At 40.4% G+C, this 21370-nt stretch overlaps 1 protein-coding gene across 1 annotated transcript in view; it reads right to left on the bottom strand.

The window, feature by feature from the left end:
- Positions 1 to 21370, bottom strand: part of ADAM12 (ADAM metallopeptidase domain 12) — a 182687-nt gene that overhangs the window by 41884 nt on the left and 119433 nt on the right. Inside the window, exons 7-11 of the mRNA XM_054832687.1 lie at positions 18099 to 18164; positions 17141 to 17212; positions 15639 to 15808; positions 14406 to 14490; positions 9232 to 9380 (exon numbers count right to left, since the gene is read on the bottom strand). Of these exons, the coding sequence (XP_054688662.1) occupies positions 9232 to 9380; positions 14406 to 14490; positions 15639 to 15808; positions 17141 to 17212; positions 18099 to 18164 (542 nt within the window). The remainder of the gene's footprint in view (positions 1 to 9231; positions 9381 to 14405; positions 14491 to 15638; positions 15809 to 17140; positions 17213 to 18098; positions 18165 to 21370) is intronic.

Raw genomic sequence — 21370 nt, 5'->3', positions numbered from 1 at the left:
AAGGCTCCTGAGAAATCTAAGGAATCCATAGGCATCCTGATGAAATCCTGGCCTTATTGAAGTCCATAGGAGCCTTCCTATCAACTTCGAGGGAGCCTGGATTTCACATCTAATGCTAGTCTGCCAGGAGAACATCAATGACAAAGATGAACGCAATTTCCATGCCACGTTAGAAGCCAGAAAGGCTCCCTAGGACACCAAAGTTATTTCACCTCTTTATTTTCAGTGCCTTTACACTAAAATAGGTGGTTGCTTATCTTCAGCTCACCACTGGGGCTGTGCCATTCAGTTTGAAAAAGCTGAAGTGAAGCCTACCTGCATTTCTGCCGCAAGAATCCTACAGTAAACGTGTCCGGGACTTTGTAATAGACTTTGACATTAGAAAAGAAAAAGAATGACTTTGCAGGAAGCAATTGTTGGGGTAAAATGAACATCTTCCCCTCTCTGAATTTTAAACATTTTGCACATCTATCCCAGGCACAAAAGACTCTGTGATTCCCATGACAACTGTGGCAAACGCAGCTGTAGGCATCATTTAATTACAGTGATTCAGCCTTCCAAGTCAACATCAATTCCTTAAAGTGCTTCAGGGCATACAGCACGTGTTCCAAAAGGAGCGTTCATGTGACCTTAAGAATATGCCCTTTAAGGTATGTTTCCATTTATACTCTGGGAATTTGGAATTCATTAACACCAATTAAAACTGGACATTGTGTGCTTAATTCTCTATGCACCGCACTACAGATTTACCCCTGCAGGTTGAAAAGGTTTTTTTTGATGAAACAGAAAGCTAAGATAAAGGGAAATGTCCTTATATGATTTATTCTCATGGGTCATGGCAATAGCAGTACTGCAGGAGAAAAATGTCCCTTACAGAGCTATATTTTCTATGGATATTACACTGACAAGACAAAATGCAGCTGAGCTCTCAGATACCAGCGTCCAAGCCAGTAAAACTGTACCCATTCTGGATACATCACATAGTAGAAAACACGACTTGTCCTTAAGTATCTGCTATAAATAATCACACCAGAAGTAAAATGTGTTTTCATTTGAGAAGTAACCTCTCTCCTTGTCAGCTTCACTTACAGAAAACGCGTGCTGTAAATCTGTATGAGTTCTCCTCTAGAATACACCAAAAAAGCCAAATATTTTCACTTAAACCAGCACATCTACTGAAATGCGAAAGAGTAAACTAAATAAAAAGCAATATCTGGTTTTTTTTTTTTTTTTAAAGACCTGCCCCGTAGCTCTGTGTGCTAATTGGTAACAGTCGCCCACTCCCGTAAAGGACTGGGAAGCGCGCAACGCATTTCAACCAACGCTACTAATTCTTCAACGCATCTCTTATTTACCACGACAATTAAATATATCTGTAAAGTATGGAAATTATTAACAAAAGGGAATGCCAAATGCATTGCAGACATGGAGCTACTTGGAGCTAAGTGAAAGACTGACATAAATCTTTCCTGTAATCTCGTGGCTGTTTCCTACGAAAGGAAGGACCAGAATGCAATGTGCTAAATTACTAGGGCATAGGGATATGTTGCTTAAGTTTTTTTAAAAAAGCAGTTGCACTGCTGGCACAACAGACCTAGCTCTGTCACAAGCAATTTATTACATCAGTATATCAACTTTATTAAAAAAAAGGAAAAGACAACGAAGAAGTCTGCCTTTGTGCAGAGCTCAGCTCAGACTGGTTGGAAACATAAACAGCTTCAGAGTTTAATTAGAAACTGTTTATGTCTTAAAGATAATTTCATTTTCTTCAAATTGTAACAGACGTAATTCCAGATAGTTCTGCTGACTCCACGGTTTAATGTCTCTAAGCTGCCAGACTGAAAAATGCAAAATGAGGTCTGCACAACTGAAAACAAACTGAGAGGGGTCAGGAAATACTGTGCTAACTAATAACGGTTTGATTATCTAATGTTTAACAGCTCTGCTGCTACAAGATGCTGCGAGATGTCTGGAAAGAAGAAAAGAGAACCAGTCAGTAAATTAAAGCGTCCTTTCCCACACTGTATTTCTGATTTCTGTCCCATTTCTAGCATGACCTTTTGCCTTTTTTTTTTTTTAGCTTTTTAAAGATATTTTTGTTTGTTTTTTGTTTTTTACCTTGTGAAGTGTTGGAAGAAGTGGTTTTCACTTCAAGTTGATTTGGTACCAAAGCCGAGATGCTGTTTTCGTGGCATACCTGACTGTCTCCCGAAGCTAGTGTGCTGGAAATCCCCGGAGGGTGTAGGTTTTCACAGCCTGGCTCTGCAGACTCCAGTTCAGAGTCTGAATAACCAAAATCCAGGTGACCCTATATCCTGCTTCCTTGAGATCATTTTTCAAAAAGAAGAAATGTGATTGAAACTAATACTTAATACAGTAAATGACACATATGATTAGTACTTTCCTAACTTGTCCTTAATAGTTTTTAACTATGTTTTATTTGTTTAACTATATGTTTAAAATGTAGTTAAATATATTTTTGTATGGCAGTTTAAAAACAAAAATCAAACAAAATCAGATGACAAAATAACAAGGCTACCCACAAAAGCCTTTGAGAGTCAACCCTACTGAGTAAAACAGTTCTCCAGGTGGCATCAGCCACCCATCTATCATGCAAATATATATTTATGCATTATAAAATCAGCAGTACTGTTACTAGCCTTCTTTTGATGTGCAGTCCTAAGTCTCATTAATGGTAATGGGTGATACATGAGGGAAGAACAGACCTTCAACACCATCAAAGGACATCAGTTGTGTAACGATAATGATAGGGTGCTGTTCCCCCAGACACTGCCCTTGGTGGCGAAGGCAACTGAAGAAGCTGCTGAGCATCTCCTCGCCCTGCCCCACTCCTGCTCTTCGCAGTTACCCCAGTTGCATCAGGATAACTGTGCGCCTGAATTGCCAGAGAGTAATTAAACTAAATAATCCTCATTAGTATACATCTTCTGCTCCCACAAGCCTTGTTCTTAACTTGGATGATTCCCATCATCTGGATAATCGTGTAGCCCCACAAAACGCTATTCCAGTTCACCAGAGGTGGAACTAAACAGCAGCATGGGGTTTAGATCCACAGGGCAACTTCACTGCCCATATTTCATGGTGTGGGTGTAATGCGATCATCAGAAATATCAGATGGCTTTTGGATAGAGACCCTATAGACGGATTCTATAATTCACATGCCCATGACCTACTGTTTAATTTTACTTTAATAGGGAGAACCAGCTGACCTTGATGGTCCTTCCCATCTTCAAATTTTCCCCATTTCTCCTCGTCAGTACTTAGACTGAGTCAATTAGTTTAATTTGGGACTGTCACTCGGCCGATTTGTAACCAATCGTATTTTGCTCTCACATTCACAAATAAGCAGCTTCCCATTAGCTATATCTGTTTTAATTCTGACATAAAGGTTTCAATTTTACTTGAAAACATACTGATAACAGTGGGTGTTCTTCGGATTGGTTAAAAAAAAAAAAGACTTCTCCAAATTTCAGCAGTAAATGAGCCAGTATTTTTCTACATACTTTGTACGATTTCTACTATGTGCTCTTTCTGTGTTCCTAATTGTTCTCCTCCCCCAAATCCTGCCTCCAAAAACTCAATAATTAAAGTGAAATTGTGTACTGAAAGGCAATTACTCAAAATTAGCTGTTATTTTTCTACCGAGAGGCACAGTTCCATAAAAATCCTCTAAAATGATGATCAATAGCTGAGAGGTTAAAGAATTGATCTCAGTTCCATTTCTTCTTTTTCTTCCCTTATGATTACTACACAAAATCCAGTTCCCTGGCTGGAGCAGAGCCCCAAGCTGTCCAACAGCACAGGCAAAACACAGGCATTTCCACCAGCACAAAGTCACAGCCTCACAGTCCAACCTCTACTTCCCTGTAACATATGCAGTCATATTTATCTGGTTAAAAATTGAATTGAAAACCTGACCGAATCAGAATGATATACTGACTTTAAATTCCAGCTGTGAAAATGGAAATGGTAACACAAGATCCAAGGTAAGGATAGCAAAAAAAAACCCAACAAAAAAAGAGAATAGTCAGGCGTAGAGGGATTCTATTTATTCTTTGACTTTTCCAAAGGAACATCACTCTAAAAGCAACATGACGAAGAGGAGTTGTTGTGCGGAGAAATCATCATAGAGAAGCTGCTTCCTTGTTTATGTTACTGTCCCAGACCTTCCTGCACGGCACCAAACGGCTTTCCATCCCTAATGCTTTGTGCCATCACTGGGATGCAAACCAGCATACGCCCTGGAACAAGGCAACTCTTGCAACAGAGAAAAAACAAGTCTACTAGGGACCTAGATTTAAATAGAAGTTTCTGAAGAGATATTCTTTCATTCAGAAGTCGGCTGAGCAAACAGCAATGGCCAAGACCTCGCTGACACATCAGGTTTTGCACTTTCTAAATATATATTACTTGTTTCACGTCTTGAAACAATAGTCTATACAGTATTTTTTTTTTCCTAAGGATTTGTTATTTTCAATTATTTTGCATTTATTTCATCTTTTCTTCATCATAGTCTTTGAAAAGAAGCAATTTACAGCCAAGGTAGAAATAAGAGTCGAAGCAGACTTACATGACCTGCTGCCAGGCTGCGCAGGAGGTGCAGCAGGATTTGGAAGACCGGACACAGAATGATGGCTCTTGACGCTAGAGTTGAAGGGCATTTGAAGGTATGCCCTTGCAGACACAGCCACGGTTCCTCAGCACAAACCCATCCTGCCTTCCTACGATTGTACTTGTTTGCAGGGACAAACTCCAAGCTGGTTTGCACTTTCCACCGTAGTTTCAGCGCAATGGGGTACGTGGGGTCTGCTGAATGGGTGTGTAAAAGCCCCCCAGGATTTACAGCTGTAAAGACAGCTTTCAGCCTACAGTCAAAGTGTGCACCCTTCCAGCTCAATATGAGGTATTTCATCTCACAATACATGGACAGAAAAAGAAATGGGGTATGGGCAGTAGGGCAGACCTGGAGAAAATCTCTATCATTTCCACAGCCAGGTGCAAATGGGACTGCAGGAGACACAGCCCTTCTCCTGTCATCCTCTTTTCTATCAGCATGGTGAAAACCCACCTCTGTCTACAGAAGTGCAAAGAGAGATGAAACAAATGGCTCTATCCTAGGAGCCTGCCTGGCATTTCAATTAGCCATGGCTGGGATGATTCAGCAACAAGAACTGATGCTGGTAAGAGCAAGACACTTCTGTGAGATGACAAGGGAAGAAGCTTTCATTATAGCAAGTCATGGGACTCAGCAAAGGGATGGAGCCTACAACAGGATCAGCATCTGATGAGCTTGGTAAAACTAGCTGTCCTTAACGACTCCTGGTCTCTCATTAACACCTAAACTGGGTGATAATGAGGGGAAATGGAGATGCATCAAGGAGTACTTTCTGTGAGAGGGAAGGAAGGAAGCACATGTTTACAGTATGCTCAACTTCCCTGATGTTGTTTAAGTCACCTATATATAAACTAGAAGAGGATGCTATTGGCAAGGACACAGACGTGCGGGTGAGGGGAAGTATAAACCCTTGGGTTTACAGGAGGGAAAAAGATTAACTAAACATGTTTAAGGCTGGCAAGAAATTTCAAGCATATATTAACTCTTAAGCTTTCAACTATTTTGGGGTAACTTACCTGGTTTCAGCACCTGTGGAGATACCTGTGCTCAATTTTGATGAAGGATCACATAAAAAGTGCATTTCCAAAATTATTAAAGGAACAAGCACTGCTAATTGGCATAATTTTGCTCCACAGTTTGTGCTAAATTCTGCTTTTAGTTGCAGTGGTATAAAGCTAGACCAATGCCTTGGGTTTCACCAGAACTCTTCTTTATTTATCTAGCTGTCAGGAAGAATTTTTTCACTCCTAAGAGTGGAAACTTTAGGGAGATACTTGGAAAACAAGTGGAATACTGAAATGGCCTTGCTGAGTCAGCCTAGTCCCTTAGTTCTCAGATGCTGCAATCTCAGTAAAAAGATTTGGAAATCTCTTTAAGACTCCTTATATCCTTCTTTTTCACTTGGAACAGTCTATGGTCAAAAGAACAAGAGGAACTGAATGAGGAACACTAAAACATATGCTTAAAAAAGGGAACAATGTGTTAGTACTAAATATTTCCTTGTTGACATGATTTTTATACCAAAAATACCACTTCTACAGTGGAATTTATGTCATTTCCATAGCAGATATTTGAATCTATAAAAGGCCTGGAGTACCACAAATTTTGGGGTTTATATGCTTATTTCCATGTTATACAAAATATATTTTGCTCAAGTGTTGGGTCTTTAAGGCGTATGTAGCTCACACACAAGTGGTACACATCTTGCTGCTGTCTTTTCAGAGTAAAAGCTATAGGAAGCTCATTAAAGGACAGGTCCAACAGAGTTTAAATTCCACACTAATCCCTGGAGATTTTTTCCACCAAGAATTTCCAAGACCTCTTCAAAGACTGAAACATAAGAACTGGAAGAAGATGGCAATAATTAATGAAATCACTTTTAAGTAAAAACCCTTTCAACCTTTCCTTTTGCTGCACAACCACACAGTTGACTCCAAAGTTAAGTTTACAGAGGCTTTTCTGTTATAGCCCAGATATTTCTTACTATTTTTAGATATTAGATAAGGACTTCTCAGAGGCCTGTACTTTTTACATTACCTTCAGCCCAAAGACTTTTTTTTTTTTCCTTACACTTGTTAAATCTACCTTAAACCAACAGAAATTAGAAGAGCACAGGGTGAGTGCCAATGAGTATACTGAGAGAGCAGGCTGTCTCTCTAAATGCATGTGGCTTCCCTGGGATGCTCTTTGTTTTGATGCTTTTGCTATTCTAAGAATGCATTTCAGGTAAGGAATATTAATTTGGCCTTCCCTCAACAGACACATACTTCCAGAACCGAAACCCCTTCAGTGTTCCTTGAATAATGGTGCTCAGGGGAATACTAGTATTGGTCAGATGTTGGGTAAGTATTCAAATTGGGAAAACGCAGTTTGGCTTAAGGCATAAAGTATTCTCCCGGAATACTTATTACAGATTGACAGCACAGTATGAAGGTAAAGCCTAAGGCTATAAACTTGATGTTAAAATTTCCATTTATAAATCAATAATCACTGCAAACAAAACAGCCTACTCAGTTTTGTGAATGCCACGACTCTTACTCAGGCACAAGTCGTACATAAGTTTTGGTAAAAATCCAAAGAGAGCGTTACAAAGCTGAAGTGTACCTGATGGCCCCCTCCCCAAACCGTCAAACCTGTGGGGTGCTGGAGTTGGGCACGGCGTTGCTGAAGGTAGCACAGCCTTTAACCTGCAAGGTGCTACAGAAACCCCAATAGAAAGTGAGCTGAGCTGCTTGGACTCCTGTCTGAGGAAGAAAGTCTGGACTGGCACATCCAGCCCACAGTACAGCTTCAGATACACCCAAAGGACTGTGGTGCAGAAGGCAGAACCAGGGAAGGGCTATCTACTCTCACGCTAGAGTAGATACCTTCACAGGATGAGTTCAGAAAGTGTCTAGAAATTTCTGTCCTGAGAGCGTCTCCTGCATTTGTTTCCAAAAGCGGAGTAACGGAGTAAGTGGATGCCCAACCAGTAATTCGGCTGAGGTGACTGAAGCTTGCATGCATCTTTCAGGAGCTCAGAGCCCGGAGCTCAGACCTGTCTGCCCACTGCTTACCAGCTACGGCATCACCTCACCTCTGAGCCCTCTTTCCAATTTCAGTTTGTTTTCACAGTGTGCATACGAGCCCTGAAGTGCTGCAGAATGCAGTTCCATACGGATATTTACTACCTATTGTTTTAGAAGAGCCAAGCTATTTTTCTTTTCCAGTCTGTAGAAATCACTCTCATTCTCCTCCACATACACAACTCTCTTTTGTTTGTCTCTTAACTTGCTGTGCTTGGCCAATGGCCAGAATCCCTTTTTCTGCCTTGAAGGAGGGCGACAGCATGCCTTTGAAGAAACGCCAAGGCTGCTGTTAGGCTGACCAGCAGGGAGCAATCCTGCCCAACACTCCCTGGCCTCTCCCACATTGCTTTCCTTCTTTCCCAGAAACATGCAGTCGCGGAGAAGGCAGAGGCTGAGCTGATCACAATTCCCAGAAGAGATTTTTAAGCAACAGATGAAGTTTAAGCACACGCGGAGAATGCTGGAGCTGGAAGAGACATCAGAAGATCATCCAGACCATCCTCTTGCCCCAAGGCAAATCCAGCTGTACCTACAAGACACTGCTGACAGATATTTGTCCAACTGGTTCTTACCAGCCTCCAGTCACCGGCAGTAACATTTCTGCAGGGAGTCCAGTCCAGCACATCACTTACCGTCAGAAAGTTTTGGTCAATCTACTCTCTTACTTCAGTTTAATCCTATCAGGTCTTGTCTGAATATGGACATGGAGAACTCATTCATGATATCGTTTGGTTTCTGACAGCAGTTTAAAACACAGAGAAGCAAGCTGTAACTAGTTACCCTGATCATGATGCCTGTACTTTTTGTGTCTCCAAAAACACTACGCTCCTCCGTTGACATAGTGCCTTTATCATCAGCACAGTAACCGTTCAGCACCGACTCAGAGAGATGACCATGAGTTCACTGGCTTTATTTCCCACTGTGTCTTATATCTTTTCTTGGAAGATGTCCCTCCGGCCACTGAACAGCCCTAACCTCACTGACTTTACAGATTTAATTTGCTCACATGCTAATACTGCTACGCACTTACAATAAGGGGTGAAATGTAAAAGTTTGTGCAAAACTAAAAACTTTCTCTGTACAAGACAAAGGTTTTACAGAGTGTCTAATAATATATTTCCTGCATTACTTTATTTCCTACAGATTCATCTTAGTCTTGGCCTTGGGACGCTGCTCATTTCCCACTATGACTATGATACTCGGTTGGTAAGATGAGAGAAGGTGAAATTCTGATTCAACATTTGCAATGCAGTTTGGTGGGTTTTTTTGTTTTTTTGTTTTAAATTAACCAGTTGCTTACGGCATTTTTGTGTCTCACACTGGTAACAGGGAAATAGAAAGGTAGAATGGTACATGTGCTCTGATAACAAGTTTAATTGTTTCAGCTTGAGGGGGATAACTGCGAGAAGATTTGACAGGTGTTGAAAAGGTTTTTCTTTTTTTCCTTTAAATGTTCCTGAGACACAAAATGAAACTAAAAACTTCCCACGATAACTGTAAATTGCCAGTGCTTACCCTCGCACTTACCCAGTAGAGGGGTTCATGATGCAGCCCCCTTTATCGGTGGATGCTTTGCAGTTACAGCCCCTCTCCATTGTATCATGATTCATCCCAAAATTGTGTCCCAGTTCATGAGCCAGGGTGACTGCTGCACCTAGCGGGTTTTCTGAGTGATCCTTAAGGAAAGAAAAAAAAAAAAAAAAAAGAACTAGTGAGGTCAATGTATAAAACCAATTTAAAATACACATTCCCCCTCTAAGGTCACTAAATCCCCCAAACTCCCAAGATGTGGCAGTGGCAGAAAACAGTCACCCGGATGTGGAGTGTTGGGAAGGGCAATCGTTTATGGGCGAGGAGGAGTGTGATGAGGGAAAAGTGAGCAGATCCTTCATGACAGGAGGTAGATTACAAATGCAGCAAGACACTTCCCTTGGTCTATTTTATATTCTTCAGATTGTTTCTTTAATATCAGAAAGTCCAAGATTTCACAAGCCTCATAAGTCAAACCAAGTATCTTTTAAAATCTTTTCAAAATGAAAATCGAAATCTTCGATGGTCTCTTCTTAACACCTATGGACATTCTAAATGTTGCAAGTGTCAAAATTGAAATATTAACATTAATCCTTGTTGAGATGCTGATTTTTGGGACAATTATTTCTGAGAAATTCACTGCATGATCTGATTACAGGCTGCTGATCAGACTGGTATTTTGGCCTGACCACAAGTAAGAGACCTTTCCACATTGATCGTTTTCCTTGAGGGGAAAAAAAATCCACGATACTCATATGAAAGCGTTCCCTAAAGGCATAAACATGTGATATAAATGCATGAGCCACTATTTATCAGTCAGCAAATGGAATTACTATGTACATCTGCCTGCTCTAAAAGCATATATGAATGTATTCGGTTTAAATAACTCTTTTAGCATCATCTAAGCCAACTTTCAGACTAAAAAGAAATAAAACTGTCTAAAATATTAGCTATATATTAATGAATCCCTTAGTACATGATCTGGGGTAGAGTTAAGAGTTTCTTCTTTCATTTGTCTCTGCTAATATTTTTAGTAAATCATTTCTCAAACAGAAAACAAAATCAAAAAGATGTCAGTCATTCTGAAAACAAGAAACTATTCCTTCTGCATTTGGAATAAACTCAGAAGAATTTTATCTTTTAATAAAGGATGTCTATTTAGTTTTTCCTGAATTGTAAAATTTTAATGTAAAAATCTTCTAACATAACAGCCAGTTTGTGTGCAGTTATATTCTAAGATGTCTGTTTGCTGAAAGAAGCTGTACGACCTGTCCTAGTAAAAGAGACAACAGAGTAAACCTATGCAGCAAAATAATCTGTAATAATCAAGAAAATATATACTCCTACACAATCTTACATATGGAGATGTCTTATCTAGATACTAGTCACATACGGATTGATTTATCTTTGTACTCATAGCAATTTGTGAAATATTTGGAGAATTCAAGGTAAGCTAACCTGATGTCATAAAAAGAGCACAACCTCTCACTCAACTGGAAAACAATGCAGGACCGAAGATTAAGAAAACAATGATATAATTCCATATAATTGACCAGCAGCACACTGGAGTGATGCCTTGAAATTAGGGCTAAGTGGTCAAGACAGAAACTCCTCTAAGCTTTGAGCTACTTAGACAAAAACTGAGCTGTTTTTCTTCATTTTGCCAGTCTCTCTTACTGAACAGAGATTATATTTGTTTGAACACCTCTAGAGCTGGCAATTAAAAATACAAACAAGAATTCACCCAGTCCACTCCAAAACTAGAGCAATAAATGACCTGAAATGTAATTTCAGTCTTGAATAGGCAAACAATTATTACAGCCCATGCGGTTCTCATTACTTGCTCAAATCCACTTGGAATGCAATTTTATCAGTTTCTAGAGAGGGTTTTTAAAACAAGGAATGTGATGGCTCAGCAAAAGAGGTTATTTGAAGACAGCATAAATGAAGATTATCAAAACAAACAGTGACATGTCCCATTTGATACTGAGACCAAGGACTAAAGAAATGAATAGCAATGTGACTTTGATTTATTCCACCAGGGTCTTTTAAAGTTAACTTGAGCAGTAAAAGTCATTACCAAACAGTTTCACAACCACTGAATAAGCAACCATCTACTGTTAAGACATTATAAGCTGTTGCACAAAACATGCAGCTGCTTTCAGCTGAACTCTGCTCCATTCCACTGAGATTCACATCAAATCGTGATAATAAAGTACTGTCACCTACAGCTAGAACAGGCTAATGTCCCAGTCCTGGTACTTTCTGTGCAGGTTCACTCAGTTGTAGGAATAGGTTTCCTAAACCACACCTTTATTTCATTTAAGCAATTCAGTGAAATGTAAGTGCCCTAGTTCCACACTTGTCATTTAGCCTAACTTCTCACTAAAGTCAACAGAAATTTGACATGAGTGAAAATACTACATTACGTTGCAGCAACTCAGCAATATTTTACTTTTAAATCCATTAATTTAGTGGGCAATCTTTTGAAACAGAAGAAGGAAGATTGAATCATGTGTCAAAGACTTGCTTTAACGTCAACTTTTGTTTGGTCTTTCTACAACACAACAGAATCATCATGGTAAAATAGAATTATAATGCTCTTGATACACCCAAAGCTTCTCTCTGCAACTGCTCTCCCTACTTTGAGTTTTTCTTAAAACTAGTGGGAGACAGGGCATCACCTACCACTGAGAGAATCCAGCCCTATAGAAAAGTTGAGAGGGGCAGGCTCTCAGGAAGGCATGACAGAGGAATTTAGATCACATAGTAGAGCTGACTGCCAACAGTCAGGAAAATCAGATCCCTCCAGTTTTTGTATTCAAATCTTATTTCTCATGCAAACTCTCCGCTGTCTCTTCTTTCAGAACAGTTTTGAAAGTGTGGGAGCTTTTTGGTATTGAGAGTTCGGGGTGGGATGGGGAAGAGGTTGGCTGAATTATAAGGATGGCCAAATCGCCGGTTGACCAGTGTTGAGATGGTTGAGCACTACAGCCTCCCAGGTTAACAGTTATTAATTCTTTCATTTGTGTATCTTCCAAATTTAGAGCTTTCTTCTGTAGGCACCGGTATATATAAAACCTTTTTTTTAGTATACACCCGAATTAGCCTTTGTTAAGTGGGGGGGAAGGTTGGGCAGTTGTCCATTTGGGTTTTGAGGGTGAGTGTTTGCTTGTTTGGGATTTGGCGCCTTTTTGAGGATTTGCTTAAAGAACTGGAAAACATTTCTAGTTTTGCTGTGCAAGCCATGAGTTAATTTGCACCTCAGAAGTTTCAGTTCACCGAGGTGGGAGTCTCTGGGAAACATCGCGCTCCCCCGCACGACTGAAGCTCAGCCTGGCCCATGATTCATACACAGACACTTGGATTCTCCTGGACATATAAATCAGTCTCTCCTCTGTCAGAGCCATGAGAGCACTTTAAAGAAATGCTGATTCTTGTTTTCTTGTTACTGGAATGAAATAATTTTTGTTGTTTCTATTTAGAATGACAGTATCCAGGGTGAAGAGGACTGACTTTGCAGTAAATTACACTGTAGCGTATTTTAAACCTTATGCTAAAAATTAAAAGGACAAAAATGTCATCATTAAGGGCATCTCTGACTCTAGACAGAGCCAAAGCAGTGACTGCTGGCCTGAGGGTGAAATGGATAAAATGGGGCTGTCTGCCTCATATATGCCTTTGCCAAGATTTGGAAGCGCACTGGGAGAGTCCTGCGGCTTTTTCTTCCTCTTTTCCTCCTTTTCCTTTTGTATCTCTCCCCTGCAGGTACCCAGTGAATAGCTGTAACAAACACCAATTAGAGACTCAGCTTCTAAAGCTACCAAGAGACTGAAGCCTTTGTCTTTTCTACAATTTTGACATGACTTTCTCTAAATTATGTGATTTGATTGTTCTTTCCCACTGTTTCCTATACCTCAGCTTCCCTGCTCACCTCGTAAATCCATCCTCCCAGTCTAAACCATCTATACATCATCTTCCACGAATGCACACATGGCCCCAGCTTGGCTTCTTGCCTACTTGTCCAAGAGACCACAAAGGAGCCCTGCATTGTGGACCAACCTCAGCTCGGATGCTGGTTAAGATGGAAAGAAATGCAGGAGCTTCAAGGGGCTGTATTTCTGGGATTATCCCGCTTCCTGGATTGTCTTGAGGCAAAAGCCTTAGTAGTTAGCCCCACAAAGCTCTGAAGAACTGGGAGTTTTGAGACCATGCAAACTCTGAAATGTTGGACTCCCATCTCATTTATGTAGGCATCTGCAGCTGAGGGTCCAACAGGGCTGGAGAGAACCACCACATCACCTGAGGTGCTGGAAGTCTCAACAAAGTTGTAGAAAACACAAAGGTTTTCAGCACGTACAGGCTGAACTTGGAGAATATCAAAGAGGTTTTTAGGGCTAACTGGCTTCCAGCTCTGGAGTTGAGCTCTGAGGTCACCAGCTGAGCCTGTTAGTGGCCTCCAAGCTCTGGGAGTCTGCATCTAATTTTATTTAAAATCTTTTATTGCAAAGCTTAGTTAATGCAAAACTTCTTTCCCCCACTTAGCACAAAACAAAAGTAAAAAACAAACAAACAAACAAACAAACAAAAAATTCTGAAAGAAAATACTCCAGAACCACTTCCAGAAATTGGCTAAGGTGTTTACTTTTATGTTCATCATGCCTAGCATATAACAACAGCATTACCAGTAATAATCTTTGAGAGAGGCTCAGGTAGAATAAATGCCATTGTTTGTTCTTCTTGTCTGGCAATGTAATAAAACCGCTGTGCTGCAAAGATGGAAAATAAGGCCTTACACAGAAAACTCTGTAAATACAGAATAAAATCAATATAATAAAAGATTCAGGATAGACTGTTGTTGCCTGTAACACTAGTATACCCAAGCGTATCGCAAATACATCTTCTGGTTCTCATCTTTCACAGCACCTCAACACCTGATTTAATGATAATTAAGAGTAGAGGGTTCTTGCAAAGAGGCTATGCTGTATTTTAATGCAATATTTTGATTTTTTTTTCACTATGGAAACAATGTGCACATAGATATAGATAATATTGAGACTGAAAATGGGACAAAAGGGGCTGATGTTCTGGTTCAGAATACAGTACTACAAAACTGGAGATCGTGGCGCACCGGTTGGGCCACTTTCAAGTCCTGTGCTTTTACCACTTACCATGACGACCCCTCCAGACTGCTCTGCAGTGCACATGCTCATTATGGGCGCCATGCCAATGGTAGTCCCTTGGAAGTACACCCCGCTGCAGGAGGGAGGGAAAGGAGAAGAATCACAGTATCACCATTCAGTGCCAAGACACCGCCCTATTATTTTCTGTCTTGTAGTTCTGCCAATCTCAAACAAAGATCCCATTTCAAATGTGTCAGCTCGAGACATTTGCAGGTTTAAAACAATGAAAAGCGCAGATTAGTCATGCCGACTTGCCGAACTGACAATGACAGCTTCCCTGCTATGAAAAACATCCATTTGATCACTGTCCTTTGGGCTTTGACTGAAGTTAGGGAATAGAAATACAAAAATAAAAATGATGCGTCTAGCTTAAAGAAGGGTTATTTTAATGCAGAGGGACGTTTATATGCTACTTGTTATAATATACAGTTTAGAATGTAGTCATTCCAAACAAAGTATTATTATAGAGAAAGAGCAATCAAATATCTCATGAGGGACAGTTTGGAAGGGCTCACGCTATTCTTACACAGAAAATGTAAGAATATCTACGCAATGAGGAAAGAGCTCCTTTTAATTACTAAGATGTCAGGTATGTTTACCTGTATAGTATAAAGAATGGTTCATTGATCAAAGCGATACCTGGTTCAAGAAAGAGGTGTTTCTCTTACTTTTTTTTTTAAGAGTGCTTTTACTTTGAGCATATTTAATCAATTACTTTAATCCAGGAAACAGCAGCAGGGTAAAAGATGTGTATGATTTAATTTTTAAGCCACAAATGCAAATGAATTGTCCAATTCAGACTGCATTTTAAATTTTACTGAGGTCTTTCTACTAACAAACAGGCTTCACATAGTGCCCCATTAGCTCTACTTTTGGGGTGAGGGCAGGAGTGCCCTCTAATAAATTAGGCAGCTTAAACCGCTTGCAAATTCATACCCAAAGTATTTACCAGCTTATCACACATCTGCACTTCTACATGAGTTGTATTCAGGAAAGGCCTACAAGTACCAGGGCTGTTGCAGAGCTGTGGAAGGAAATTCATCTGAAGCTGCTGAAGGGCTCTGCAAAACACTTTGATGTTTGATGTTTGCAGAGGGGAAAGACAAACCCTCAGGAGCACAGATGTTCCTCCCAACAGCTTAGCAACTGGGGAAGAATTCAGTACAGCTATTCTCAAATCACTGAAATCCCGGCCGATATTAAATACAGTGTGAAGTCTACCTTATCAGCTGTGCATTGTCATGGGGTTTACGAGGTAGTAGTTTTAGCTTTCTCCAGTCCAGAAACTCATGGAGGCTGGTGAAAGGGTCTTGGGAAATAGAGCACTTATCCATGTCATTCCATACTTCCACTCCAACCAGGGCTACTCGAATATTTAGTGGCCTATAGAACTAATGAGAAAAGAAAAATAGAAATATGTCTCTAAAACCCATTTTAGATCACATTGGATTAAAAGATTTCAACAGAAGCATAATGTGCATATGAACCTTTCTTGCAGGGGCTTAAATGGTCTCTTCTCCAGGGCTTACACTATTATCCCACCGCTAAATGCCACAGTTGCTATAAGAGGGGAGCCGGAGCAGCATTAGCAATGGAGCAGAGATAACAGTTCCAATGGGAGACTAATGTGAAGAAGGATTCAAGAATCGATCCAGCCCAGATTTGGCTGACAGTCTGAGAAAAGCATATACTAGATTGTTCTCTTGTTTATATGCATTACAGTCATTCGGATAACATTGGCATTTGCTGAGCATAAATTAAGCATGAAACAAAAATATATTATAACATGCAAAATTAATTTTCAGCAGGTACCATATAAACACCTGTCCTCCAGTAATAAGTCAGCAAGACAATTATGGAAGAGGTGGAGGTGTCTTCAGCAGCCTGTTTTTAATCAAGAATGCTTCTCCTTGAGTTATTGCCCTTGAAGGATCACTTGATAAGTTCTCAGCTAAATTAAGACTCCCTCAGTTTTAATTTCACTACCGGACTCCTGATTTTTTCTGGCCATACAGCACAACAAAAATAAACTTTAATTTGTTCAAAAAACCACTGTAGAGGGCTCTTAGCATTTATTGTTTATGTCAAGAAATTACTTCAAATACAAAAAAATACAGTGTATATCTCTTTCTTATTGCTCTCGCTCAGCCATCAACTTCTGTTTCCTTAAGCACTGCATATTTTTAATTCTGCCATCTTCCTTGGGCTATATATCTTATTGACCGTGTCTTCACAGGCCCTTTGTTGGCCTTACAGTTGGACGATCCCTTGCTGCTCCAAATTCCTCGTCAAAATAATCCTTTTTCTATGGGCTGTTCTATATGCGATCATGCCCACCCTCTTCCCAGGTTAATAAAATCCTGGGGTTAAATTGTACATCTCCGTAGGAATAGTGCTTCCACAGATACTTGCAGCCCATATACAGCAGAGCAGAGCTCACAGCTTAGTATGTTGAAGGGCATACAAAAGGTTTAAGTTTACTTTTTTGGTTTTACTGGTTGGAGAGAAGCATTGCCCTGAAACACTGGAGAATTAGGAAAGCAGCAGGGCCAGCTCCTTGAAAAGGTGGGTGGATAAGGAGATGCAGCAAAGGTTGTGAAAGCTGCTCATCTGAGCATGGCAGCTTTCTGAATTTACTAGTAGAAGAAACATAGATTTCACAGCAACGTCCTTCAGAAAGCGTAGTAACATTTGAAAAAGTGAAATAATGCTCATGTTCTTACCTTATCAACATAGTTTGCAATTTCTATCAGCCTCTGCTTAATTTTTTCCACATCCTTGCCTTGTCTCTGAAACTGAGAATGTAAAGGATCAGTGTACTAGCAGCACAAATACCACAGGTTCCCCTCAACAGCCCCCCTGCTCTGCCAGCACTGTTGGTGATGCCTGGGGATTACACAGTGCAACCAAAGGCACACTCCTCTTGGCTTCATGGGACCAGGATCTGCCTCAGAATAAGCACGGGCTATGGGACAGTTCTGACAAAAAGTTTTTAAAATCCCTCTGTCTTACCTAGTGATCTTTCTGGGACTGATGTTTTGTGAAAAAGAAAAGGCTCTTCTGTTAGCTGTTTCGGCAGTCATTGTTATTCCCTAACTAGCAATGTTCAAGCAGACAAAAAAAAAAAAATAAAAATCTAAGTAGCAAAATAATTCAAACCAAGATCTTTGGCTGCCATTCAACTCACTGGAACATTTCTACAGCCAGTTCTGGTTACTCTCTTTGAGGGTCTCTTTGCAAACCGTCAGGAAGGCAGTCGTGTTTCCTGCAAGGTGATGGTAAAGTACCGCTTCAAAAGCCGGTGCAGGATCCTACGGTGTCTTCCAAACAGTGACGGTCCCACCGAGGGCAGAGTCGATGGCAATGAAACTTAACTAGCCCAAGGAGACCCTGGGCAGTGAATTAGTATTGGTCTATTCTTGAATTACTGCCAGATATCCCAATTATCTGAGAGTCAAATTCCTTATGAAGTATTGCAAGAAACTTTTACAAACAGCTATCAGTGTTGCCCTATGTTAATAGTGCCTTCCATTGCTTAGCCCTAATTAGGGAAGAAGCTTTACTTTTGAAAACCACCATATTCCTCTCTGAAGCAGATTACTTGCAATAGCATCGAAGCTGACCTGAGCTACCTGTTTCCCACCCGTGCTTCCCGTAACTTTTTAGTTTTAAATTTCTTACCTCACGATTATCTGCCACAATAACAAGCTCCACATACTTTGTTGTCTTCAGAGTCTCTCTCTTGTACTGCCAAAAAAGATGCAAATAGTATTTTGTTTTTGCAATAAGTGACCCTTGGAACCAGCGCTCCATGAGTCCAACAAAGTGTTTGCAAGAGGAGATACACAACATCTCAGATTTCCAAAGATTTCACTACATACAAATTTGTATTGTATTCCTTCTCCTCATAGAAATTTTCCTTTTATCTACCACAACAGAGATAGACTATGTGGTACTTACAAAAAAACCCCCCAGGATTTGATCACAGCAAGCAGGAATGTGGTGCAAAGTCTCTCTCAACCTTTCAGCTTTCTGCAGTTGAAATGTTTGAGTTATCTTTCCTTGCAGGAGAATATCATCTCTAGCAGAAAGACCTTTGCTATTGCCAAGGCACATTTAAAGAAATGATGAGATGCCTTTTAGCAAACATTTCACACAATAGACAAACTGGCTACTAAGAAAAATGAGAGATAAAGGGATATTGAGTGAAGCAGAGAAGAGGTCAAGTGGTCAACTGATAAATTATGTAGGAAGAAAAACCCAAGAACAGAAAGTGCAGCGAAACCCAGAGTGAACTCTCAGTGTCAGAAAGCAAACTCATACTCTAAAAACGGAAGGCATACATTTAATTTTGTATCTGTATATTCATATAAAACAGCTGGTCATGCTACTTGCAGTTCTAAATGCAGCTCTAAAAGAATCATAATATTTAGCTGCACAAAGATCACTGAAGAAAATGAAATTATTTTGTAATAGAACTAATCACAGCACAGTTCCTCTGCTACCCTAAATTTACATGACCTATTAATGCCTGTAAAAGTTCTGTGATTTACAGCAGCTGAGCATCTATTCTATCATTTCTCCCTTTTTTCTGGAATAAGACAGTTAGGGAAAAGAGGTCTCAGCAGTATGCCTGATCTTCATGCCAGAACTTAAGGAGCTTAAGCAGATGTATGACCTATTAATGACCGTGATGTCTTGAACTAAACTAATGCTCTATAACCTAAAACATGACTAAAGGACTAAAGCTTTCCAAAGCAAACTGTTCCAAGGCAAACTGTGTGATCCCCTAAGCTAAGTCAGTGCTGGACATCAGCTTCCAGCCAAATTTCACAAGGTTTTCTTCACAGCACCAAAGTGTTCCTCTTTGTTATCTGCAGATTAATGATTTTGAATGTTTTGCAAGAAGCATTGTGTTTAGAGGAAAGTGGCAGATGTGACTTTTAGTAACTCTGACTTTCAAACTCATATTTAATAGTGTTACACAGCCTTCAAACTACAGTAACTGGAAAATAATTAAGTTCCATTTGGACAGTATTTATGAACTGAGAAAGCAGTAGAAGCTATCGTTAATGAACTAAACATCGATGATACAAACACTTCACAGGATTACGCTTATTAGGGGGTCTGGCAAATGAGCTCACGTAGATATTCTTACAACTTTCTCCTGGTATTGGGGTTCTCTGTCACCTTCTTGTGCTCTGCTGGTGGCAACTGTCACCACCATGGGGTCACGGTGTGTGCAGAGACTTGGTGCACGTGCCCATGTCTCATCTGCCACACAGGTCATGAGCAGTGCTTGGTGATATGCTGGTGGCGAACCAGGACACCAAGGCGTCATCGTGTCCTGCTCCTGTAACAGCAGCAGATGCAATACAAAGGGCCTGCCATGCCACAGTAGACTTCAGCTGAGCCTACAGTGCTCTGGCAGAGCTCGATTTACCTCCTTGCAAAATATACCAGACATGAGTGAGATGCCACATAAGGCAAATGACCATATGGGGTTTGTTTGTGATGGAATTGATCTCTCAGACACTAAAATTCTAACATAAACCTGAGATTTATTATGCAGTCCTCATCAGAGATGCAGCCCCAAGGTGCTCCTAGTCTTCTTCCAAATGAAGAGTAAAAGATGAGACATGAAAATCCAGGTACAAAGATATAAGAAGAGCTCGGTTACATCAGTCAGTTTAAACCATTTACTTTTTACCAAGAGTAAAACTGTTTGGACTGGAGAGAGTTAGCCTGAGAGAAGTTGGCTAGCAGGGTATAACCACGTAAGCCTCTGGTGACTGACTAGCATAATGAATCCATTCCTGTGATTTGCCCAAAGGCTATGTGCATTCCTTGGATTTATTTATGGAATGTACCTAATTAAGACTTTTTCAGCTTGCTTTCTGCAGCCAACTGCATCAATGCACAATCCATTGCCTGAGTTAATCCTTCGGAATTAAAATGAAGAGTCAACAATACAGCCATGATAGATATACATGATGGGAGATGATATGCTTTGTTCCACTGACCTCTGCCTTTCTCCCCTGTTTCCACCATAGCTGATCCTATCACAAAACCTCTATCCCATGTCGCTGTAGCCCTTCCTCATGCTCCCCTGCCTGGGAATATTCATGGCTTGGATTCTCACTGCAATCTTGCAGCCACTCTCTTTCTCCGTGATCCACTTGCCCCAAATGGCTCACCTGCCTGATCTGTGGTCCACCAGCACCACCAAAATGGCAATTTCGTGAGGCTACAGAGAAAAAGCCATACTGTAGGGTCTGTCTTACACATCAGCTTGCTTTCTGTAGGATCCTATCTCAATGGAGCTCAACTGGAAAACACACTCCCTGCTGCAATTTGAGGGTCCACTGAGTTATGAAATGACCCAGTATTAGCAGAGACCCAGCTCCGATGGGGCAAAACGTGTCTGCACACATCTGCTACATTATCTGACTTGCTCTATTAAATCCGGTGTTTGGCTCTGGGAAGCTGAGTCTACTGTGTTTGTCCCATCATTTATCTGTATTTAAATCTAACCCAAAGGCTAGTCTAACTTTGTGTTATATCGATCTCACGTTTCAGCTCTGCTCAATAAGTGTTTAGTGTAGGTACTTGAGTGACGGGTCAGGGAAAAAAACCAACAAACAAACCAACAAAAACCTCCCCCCAAACATGCCAAGAAACCCAAAATTTTCATCCTGCCCTAAACCTGAGACTGGATTTCTGGTTTTTGCCATCACCCAGTATAATCTGGTGCAGCCTTCTGTGTCCATATTTTGCAGGTCATCTTTATTCAGTACGTTCTGACAGTCTACTTAGCTGATGACAATACTGAAATGTGAAAACTTACTTCACACATTACATCTGACAACTTTCAAAATTCATACATTAGAAGCGTATCCAACATACTCATTATATATATTGTACCTATCCATATGATGTGACTGGTGACAGTT

This window comes from Grus americana, chromosome 7 (genome assembly GCF_028858705.1).
Source record: "Grus americana isolate bGruAme1 chromosome 7, bGruAme1.mat, whole genome shotgun sequence".
NCBI lineage: Eukaryota > Metazoa > Chordata > Aves > Gruiformes > Gruidae > Grus > Grus americana.
The sequence above is the reverse complement of the archived record's forward strand: the minus strand, read 5'-3'. Positions and strand labels throughout refer to the sequence as shown.